Source organism: Trematomus bernacchii, unplaced genomic scaffold, assembly GCF_902827165.1.
Source record: "Trematomus bernacchii unplaced genomic scaffold, fTreBer1.1, whole genome shotgun sequence".
In the NCBI taxonomy this organism is placed as follows: domain Eukaryota; kingdom Metazoa; phylum Chordata; class Actinopteri; order Perciformes; family Nototheniidae; genus Trematomus; species Trematomus bernacchii.
This window is the reverse complement of record NW_022987803.1, coordinates 5135544-5145073: the sequence shown is the minus strand read 5'-3', so window position 1 is coordinate 5145073 and position 9530 is coordinate 5135544. Positions and strand designations below refer to the sequence as shown.

General features: G+C 40.6%; 1 protein-coding gene across 1 annotated transcript; it reads right to left on the bottom strand.

Annotated features, from left to right (window-relative positions):
- Positions 1 to 6516: 6516 nt before the first annotated feature.
- Positions 6517 to 9530, bottom strand: LOC117498464 (prostaglandin E2 receptor EP2 subtype-like). The gene is made up of 2 exons (XM_034150588.1): positions 8671 to 9530; positions 6517 to 7724 (listed from the first exon to the last, which is right to left on the bottom strand). Exons 1-2 carry the CDS (start codon positions 9466 to 9468, stop codon positions 7560 to 7562), a joined length of 963 nt encoding a protein of 320 aa, XP_034006479.1. The 5' UTR covers positions 9469 to 9530; the 3' UTR covers positions 6517 to 7559.

Here is a 9530-nt window from a genome sequence, read left to right as displayed (position 1 = left end):
GCCTGGCATATGTACTACAGCGTCTCCAGCGCTTTCGAGCGGCAATGGCCGTGGCCCAACGCCCCATTCCCCTGATAGAGAGTTGCCCATATAGGCGGAGCACCCCTTTTCTGACGTCAGAAAAATTCAAATCTGTATCAGCTCCGTTGCAGCCCCGTTTTTAGAGATTTGGGTATGGAGGAAAAGAGAGAGGGTTGTGTTTTCTGACACTTGGTGAGATCCCGGGGACACCGGGGACACATATTCATGTATAAAAGACGTACAAAAGTGCATTTTGCATGATAGGTCCCCTTTAAGTAAAAAGCTGAACCCCACAAACAGAAAACTGTGTATGAAAATATAAATAAGCATTCTTAAACCATCAACTGCAGTTTAGAGAAGCAGATTTGCTTCTGTCTGGCTCGCCTAATTGACCAATACTGCTTTAAACTGAGATAAGGACCTCCAACCTTATCAACATACAGAGCCTGAAATACAGAAATAAATAGTTGTACAAAAATGTAGAAATATTTATTTCCGTATTCATTTATTCCTGTAATAATTTTTACATTTATTTATGTATTTATTCATGCATTTACCTACTTATTCCTATATGTATTTCAACATGTGTTTATTCGTGAATTTATTTATTTCAGCATTTATTTATTTATTTCTGTATTAATTTATTTCTGTATTAATTTATACGTTTATTTATTGCCACATTTATTTATTTATGCATTTACCTACTTATTTCTACATTTATTTATTCTTAAATGTATTTATTTCTACATTTATTTATTCTTAAATGTATTTATTTCAGCATTTATTTATTTATTATTTATTTCTGTATATAATTATTTATCCCTGAATTAATGTATACATGTATTTATTCATTAATATCCATATTTATTTCTGTATTTATTTTTACCTTTATTTATTTATTGATACTTAAGTAATACACACAAGCGAGAAGTTGACATTATAGACATCTAGCCTTGGGTGTGGATGGTGGTGTGCCATAGGATTTTCTCATTATAAATACATGCCATGGTATTAATAAGTTAGGGTAACACTGTTCAACACTACATGGGAAAAAATATTGTATAAACTTACCAGATACTCCTTGAAGAACGAGTCTGGATCTTCATTTAGGTATATTACAAGGCTTCTCAGAATGCACTCCCTCCTGGTGTTGATGTTGTCACACTAAAGCAGGGTCGACAAATCAAGACAGAATTTAGTTAATGTGGGTGCGACAGAGCGGTTGTCTGAAGACCAGAAAGGTTGTATCAGTCGAAATGTTCCCTAAGCAGGACATGGTATGCATTTGTACTAACCAAATCTGTGATTGCATGGGCTTCTTTTATCTTTTTCCCCTTCACTCCTCCTTTGCTGGAGAAGATTTTTAGCAGCTTGTCGGAAAAGTGGTCCAGCTGATACATGAACTTCGATTGCAGTGGCTTGGTGGTGATGCGCAAGAACTCTGCATTCACTTTAAAAATATTATTGACAAACAAAATACAACAATGTGTTACTTGTTTATCAGAATTACTACCAAATTGGGATGTAGGATTATTGGCAAATTCAATTGCGATTGTGGAGCCATTAATCATTATGGACAATAATAAAAACGGTCAACACATACAAACATACACATTTACTTACTTCACTCTGCTGGAACAGGGTAGGCCATCTGCGGGTAGAGTAACTGTGGGTCTGCCGTAACTTTAAAGTCATTCGGATGGGAGGGGGCTCTGCTCTCCTCTCTTACCCCTTTCACACCAACGGTGTTTCAGGGCCGGTTCGGTGCTGGTGCTTGAAAAGCACCGGGTTTTCCTGTTCACACCGCAGCGGAGCAGCGTCATAGCTCCGGAATCCGGTTCGTTTCGAGCACCAAAAAGTTGTCCGTCTAGAAGCAAGAACCGCATACGTCACGCTTACGTCGGAGGGGGGCGAGATTAACCTGAGCTAACAGTTAAGGCGAGTACGGCAAATAAAAGTTGTAACAAGCAGTAGTGCTGAGCAAAGTGACTAGAACGCAACCACACACTTGTTAAAAAAAACACACTTTATAAAGTCAGGCAACACTAACCAGGCTTCGTGTGATTCTGTTTATTTGTACCTTACTTTGACCATCCGTTCGCTGTTATTGATCATTGTGGAGAGCAGGCAGACGTTTGTTATTATAGCAGCTATCGGATGGAATCAATACATGGGCTGCACAGGTTGTCATGTCCGACTATCACAAGTAGAATCATAATGAAAAATACGTCGGTAAAAAGTGCCTGTAGAAAACTGCTTAGCAAGTAGTCAGTTTAGCTTCGGTTGCTATGCTAACATCACCCATGTTATACCAGAGAAACTTTCATAACAGCGTTGTGATGCCAAACAGCGTCAATTCAGACTGACACCAAACAGCGTCAATTCAGACTGACACACATTCACTTAAGGGGAACTTGGGGATATGTATCAGCTGCTTGTGTGACAGTCAGACAGTGAATACTTTAGAGCCGTGTGAGCTAACCCGGAGCTAACGGGAGAATACACTCCCGTTGAAGAGCAGCCGGCCAGCACTGCAGCGGTCGGTAAATGCCGCTGAAACACATTAATAAACAATGAACCACGGCACTCTGGAGAAAAGTATAAGGTTGGAGAAGTCGTTATTTAATTTAATCTGGCTTCGTATGATTAAAAGCAACGCAGTCCCCGGCCCGTTGTTGTTGTGAAGTGAGCTCCGGCGTTGGGGAGAAACTCAGCGACGTAAACGGTGACGTCATGACGCAGCAGCGGCAGCACCAGTCGGGCTCTGAGCGGTGTGAAAAGAGCCGGAGCTAAACCGAAGAACCGGTTCTGAACCAGAAAAGCTCTAGCACGGAGCTTGAACCGGAGTTGCGTTGGTGTGAAAGGGGCATGTGAGGACTTCCGCCCCGTGTAGTGGGTGTCTGCTTGATCAGTACATGGAATACATCATTCAATGTTCTTCAGAGGCCGTCGTTTATATTTATGACTTTGTTATACTGCTGCAACTGCCCTTAACTACTCCCGTTCACTTCCAGAAACGTACTACGGCTCGCTCAACTTCCCTCTCACTCGCTCTACACATGCACACGCCACACACGTATCCCCTCGTCTCTGTCTCATTATTTATATTAAATATTTGGCAGTAAAAAAAAGACCAGTGCCTAAACTCAACTGAACTCCTACAGAAATGAGTGGCTTCACCTGTCCTCCTCTGCCTGCCTGCACTAAGGCCAGGAGAGGTAGACAGACCATGGCGGTGCTTGCAGGGGCATGCAGGCTCTGCCCCCTATACTGTTACCTCATGCACTTTAATTACTCTTTGCATTTTTTTCTTGGTTGGATATAAACTGAATTTCGGTGTACTGTGTTCAATGACAATAACATTAAATCTAATATAATACAATCTACTGATCTCCATTATCCAGCAGGTATTCAATTCTACCCACATGTAAGCTAGTTTCTAGCTACCAGTTATTTGGCTAGGTATAGCTTGCTTGCCGTTTAGACCCAACTAAAAACGGAGCAAAATATAACACGGTGGTTTCAAATATTCTTGTCGATATTATGAAAAGGTATTACTTGGAAACTGGGTACGTTCTAAACTACTAGAAAAAAGAAATACTTACCAAAGAATAGACTTTCCACAGTCAGTTTCCACAGTCAGTGTCAGACAAAAGGCGGTAAATGATAGAACGGATGTTGCGCATGTGCAAAGGGGATATGCAAAGGGGCGGTCCCCAGATGAAAACAATTCATTTTGAGTTGATCTGTCCTAAATACATTTAATAAGTGAATTGATTAATGTAATTTGTGTAACACTAATGAACTATACTTAGGTTTATTTCTTAAATAAAAATATTTAATAAAGCAAACATTTCTTTATTGTGTCAAGTCTAAGAAGGGCTTGAATCGAGTGTGTAGTTGCTGCACATTGAATAAATATGTCTTAAAATGCCAATGAATGTCAATAAATCTGATGAGTAGAGTATTTTAACTGATATAAATGTTGGCCTACACTTTAGAAATAGGATACAGGCAGATCCCCTATGTGCATGCTTCATGTCTTCTCAGGGACTGAACCAACTGAGTGTTCTGCCTCTCAAGTCATTGTCTGTATTTACCCAAACGAAATGGGCACTCAGGAAGTCCATTCCTCTGACAGCTGCTCTTATTTTTGCACCATTGTTGACATTAATGGGCTAAAAGGTTGGCGGACCAGCTGAGAATTGTCCCTTTACTGTTAGAAGCACATATCTTATAACATGAAAAACCCATTATGTTATTGATATTCAATATACAATGAGAAAAGAGTCACACGATAAACAAAGCTTTTGAACGTGTTATTATTTTATATAATAAACAACAGAAGTCCAACAGATAGGTGCATTATTTTTCAGTGATGATGTAGGCTTTTATGCAGGAATGGGGTTATAAGACACACAAGAACTGCAAAAATATAAATATGTCCCCATATACAGCTCTGAAAAAAATTAAGAGACAACTCCACATTTTTCTTGAATCTCAATATCTACATGTATGGCAGCTATTCCATTACAGTGTCTGGTGAATTCTAACACCTAGTAAAACCAGAGAAACTGATCATTTTGGTGGTCTCTTAATTTTGTCCAGAGCTGTATGTGTTGCAATCATTGTGAACTAGAGACTTCTGGCAATTATTGAAACGCATATATCTGGAAAGGCCACTTACAGATTTACATTAGCCCATGTTCACATCATTTCATATTTATCAAGGTCAGAACTACTAAGTAGTACAAAGAGACTACACATATTAGGACAGAGCTCATGAGGGAGTAAAGTCAGGAATGAAGACAGTGGATTGTTGTGGAGCGCTACACAGGATGTTGCGACACAGCATTGTGTCTTTCTGTCAGTGAGAACAAGGGTGAGACAAATATATCTGAAGATTACAACTAAAGGTCATATCATTATTAAGGATGTTTTCACATTCTGTATTACTGTACCTATCTGTTTGTGAACTCCACATCAGCTATTACTTGAAAACTGCTTCAAGAAAATAAAACTTGAATACTGACATTTTCTTCTTTTAATCAGTTTGTGTTTGAACATTGATTTACTGTGACTCACATACATGACTCACATTCAAATGTGATATTGTACAATATCAGTAATTCACCATCATAACAAATGTAATGTGTGAGTCAATGCTCACAAGCTGGTATACATGAATTAAGAGCAAACTTTGTGACAAATCACAAATCAAGTAACCAGTGTACCTTTACCATTATGAAATCCTGACACAGCATGTTACAAAGGTCTATCAGACATTTCAAATATATATATATACATGTAAATAAAATACAGTATATATTTATAGAGCTCTGGAAAAAAGGAAGAGACCACTACATTATCAGTTTCTCTGGCTTTACTATTGTGTTTGAGTAAAATGAATTTGTTGTAATTTGTTTCTATAAACTACTGACAACATTGCTCTGTGCTGGAATCCAACAGACACTGGAATGGAATGGCTGCCATACATGTGGAGATTGAGATTTAAGAAACATTTGGAGTGGTCTCTTCATTTCTTCCAGAGCTGTATATTAATAAATACAAATTGTTTAATTTAAATCAATATAAAAGAAAGCTTGTTATTTTCCTTTACTATTAATCAGTAAAAACGAATTTACTTAACTTAATATGTTTTTCTTTCAGAGGTTCATTGTTTTACTCCATTTTATCGGTTTTTCACACAGATACAGTATCATTTTTATTTAAGGTGATCTGGTTAAAAAACAAAAACTGCCCAATAACATTGATCAAGTCTCTTTCCTTTTATCCACTGCAGTAAAACACAGTTGGGCAGTCGCTTACCCTTAAGGCCGATTCATGATTTGATGTCACATATTTTGAAATGTGGTCACCCCTTGTGTTATGTCTCTTTGTAGTTTCTGTCTCTGTGTTTCCCGCCTGTTTGATGATCAGAACCTTTACACCTACTGCTTTGCCCTCCCCAGCTGTGTCTTGTGATTAGTTCTTCATGTATTTTGTGTAGTTGTGTTTTTTTTTCAGTGTTTGTCGGATCCTTGTTTATCCAGAGCTCTGTTCTGTTCGGCCCTGGCCTGCTGTGCATGGATTATCTGCTAATAAAAGTATTTTCTGCTAAACGATTATGTGTCCTGCATTTAGGTCCACCTTGCCCCCGGGGCAGCATGTGAAAGGATAGAATCTGATAATCAAACAGGCAATCACATGCTCCTGTTTCAGTCCACAGTTAAGATCAGTTGGTGGCATATGCACCGCTAGCTTGTTTGCAAAGAAGGGGAGAAAGATAACATACTAACGGATTGTTTTGAAGAGAGGTTCTTTGTGAACATTCACTGTTACCAACAGCGTGAGTATAGTTTGTCTTTAAAGGAATATAAAGACAACAAGAATTAAAAGGCGCTTTCACACCGCAGTACTTTTCCCACAAAGGTTCATCAGAACTTAGTTCATAAGTTAAAGGTTCTGATAAGCTAATTTTAGTTCCGGATTTTTTTGGTGTGAACGCGACATTTCGGAACTATATCGGAACTAAAGTGGGAAAAGTACTGCGGTGTGAACGCGCCTAAAGATGTTTAACTCCTGGCAAACAATGTAACAGAGTGTGATACCTAAATGTGCATGCTTGAAATGGCAGACCGATGGGTACATCTACGTAAAAGGGTACTTCATTTGTAGTATAAATGGAACTGCATTCAATCTGCTAGACTGCAGCAGTCCTCAAAAGCACTACACAGAAATTACATACAAGCATTTTAAGTATACAGCAGGTCAATATGACCGAAACAATATCATTTTATATATTAGATCAACTTATATCTCAAGGTTCATCACAATATCTTTCTTTCTCTACAAGCACACTAAGGTGACTTAAATAGAAACACAACAGCAAAGTCACTGCAGAGCCGTTTATAATGTGTACGCAGCTTAAAGCAGCCAGAGGTTGGTCGACACTTCACCACTGTGTGGAAACCCACCTTTAGTCTTCACACTTGGTTTATCTTTAAAGTGATCATCTGATGTTTGTGTTACATCATTACACCTCGACCAAAATTGGCTCTATGGAACAGGTTTATTTGCTCATGTTCTTCACCCTTCTGACATCATCTACATTCATTTCCTGACTCTGTACTGTATCTTATGCACGTTCATTTCCTGAAGCTGATGATTTTACTGTAAGATAAACAACTTTATTTCTTATACATAAGGACACTTCTGTGTAATTATTGACAGAACGCTCTGATGACTTCAGTCACGTGTTTCACCACAAGTCTATTCTCGGGAAAGCAGCTGGGGTTATCTCAAACTCAAATTAACCCAAGTGCACATCCTATCAATCAATCTTTGTCTGAGCTGTGACAAGATCTGCTCTGTTCCGTTGGTTGCCTTCAGGCATACTCGGACGGAAATAAACCACAGGCCTCAGAAGCTTTGTGTATCTTTTCCACGTCCATGTCCTCCTCATTTAGGTGGTTCTGCACAGCAAGCCCCCCCCCCGGTCACTGTGGTATGGGTCTTCCCCCAGATCATCGAGGACTTTAGCGCGACTTCCTCCAGATGATCCTCACAATGGAGGGGATGATGAAGACCCAGGGATTGATGATGGAGTGGAAGGACAGGAGACGGAGGGCACGGAGTTCAGCATTGCGTGTGCCAGTGTCAGTGTCAGTGTGGCTGCCTGTGAAGTTTATGTACACTCTAAGCTGGGAAATAGAAATAAAAGGAATAAATGTTATCATGAAAACAATCATCATGAAAATAATCAGCTCAGATACTGTACAGATTAACAGTGCCCACGTATGGTATGGTTTATAACACCTTTATTGCATTAGCATATCATTACATACTAAGGTCATTATTGGGAGAAGTTTCTCCTACCACTAATGGAGAAAACTAGAGAAATGGTGGTAGGGATTAAGTCTTATTCTCAAGTTTATCTAGCGTATACAATATATATATTAAAACAAATAATTAGAGGAGGACATTTTTTTTCTCAATGTTAATGTTTTTTCATCTGATGTTGACGGTTAAAAAAAGACCTTATAATGTTAGAAGAGTGAATCTGTTTTATGTTGTGTGGGAATCGTTGTTCAAAAGACATTTAGGGGTTGTTTATGTATTGGTATTTTTACTCAAATAAATCTTCGTTCGATTGAGAGTTTTGCGACAACTTAAGAGCCCCTATTCTGCTTTTTGTGGTTGTCCCTCTCCTGTAGTGAGTTGACTGTGTTCTATAGGTTTGTGTGCATGTTAATGGTCTGCAAAGGCCTCCAGAGGGAGTTTCTCTCCCACACACTCCCCCCTGCCTGAAACACCTCCATTGGACTCCCTTATTTACTTCTATAACATAATGACATCACTATGTAACACTGGGTAGCATTCCAACACATTGTACGCTAAGGGGTGGGACATCTCTATGCAGTTGACCAGTCACAACAGAGCCGACCAGCTAACCAATCAGAGCAGACTGGGCTCTGGTTTCAGACAGAGGGTGAAAAGAGGTGCTGCAGCACAGGCTGTATGAGAAAAATAAAGAGCTTTTTGAACATTAAAGCATGGAGACATGTCACAGTGGAGACACTACATACTGATATACACCTGAAGATGAGTAGAATAGGGCCCCTTTAACAGTGTATAGATAGCTCTTACCACCAAAGGGAAGGTGCAGCAGATGAAGACCACAGTGATAATAGCCAGCGGCAATAGATGCTCCACTTCCTCTGACATGGAGAGAGACCTGCCGTACCGGGAGCGCGCGTACTCTCCACTCCGGCGCGCTTTGCGCCTCCTTTGCATCATCACCAAGTGGAATATGACACATATGTTGCACACCACCGTGCTGGTGATCACGATGAGGATGAAAGACGCATACAACCCGATGTAAACTTGATCGTTTCCTTTCTTCTTGTGGCTCATCTCCAGGAAGCACCATGTCCCCGGGCAGTACTGTACGTAATCTCCAAAACCCAGAAAAGGAGCGACGCAGAACAGGATGCTTCCCAGGTAGATGAGAGCCACAGTGATGTAACCGCGGAGTTTGCTCAGGTGCCTCTCGTAAAAATAAGGGTGACCAATGGAGAGGCAGCGCTCCAGTGCTATTACGCTCACAATGGAGAGCGTGGAGAGGCTCAGGAAAGTCATGCTGAAGCCAAAGTAGGCGCACAGCTCTCTGTCGGCACTCATCCCCACCAGAGTCTTCCTCCGGGCATAGGCTGTGAGAACAACAGGGCTGACAGAGAAGGAGCCCAGCAGGTCGGTCATGAGGAGCGCCGTCACCAGGATGTGGTACAGGGACGGGCTGGTCCTCCTGCGCCGGACCTCCAGCAGCACCAGCGCCACGATGTTACCCACGACACCGGCAGCGAACATCAGCGCAGAGGTGATGGGATTCCCGAACTCCACGTCCACCATGACGTGGCATTTGGAATGATTTGAAAAATTTGCCATAGATTTGCAAAGAACCACACATCAGTGTCAGTGAACTGAAGAGCGCACAGCCACAGAGCTCC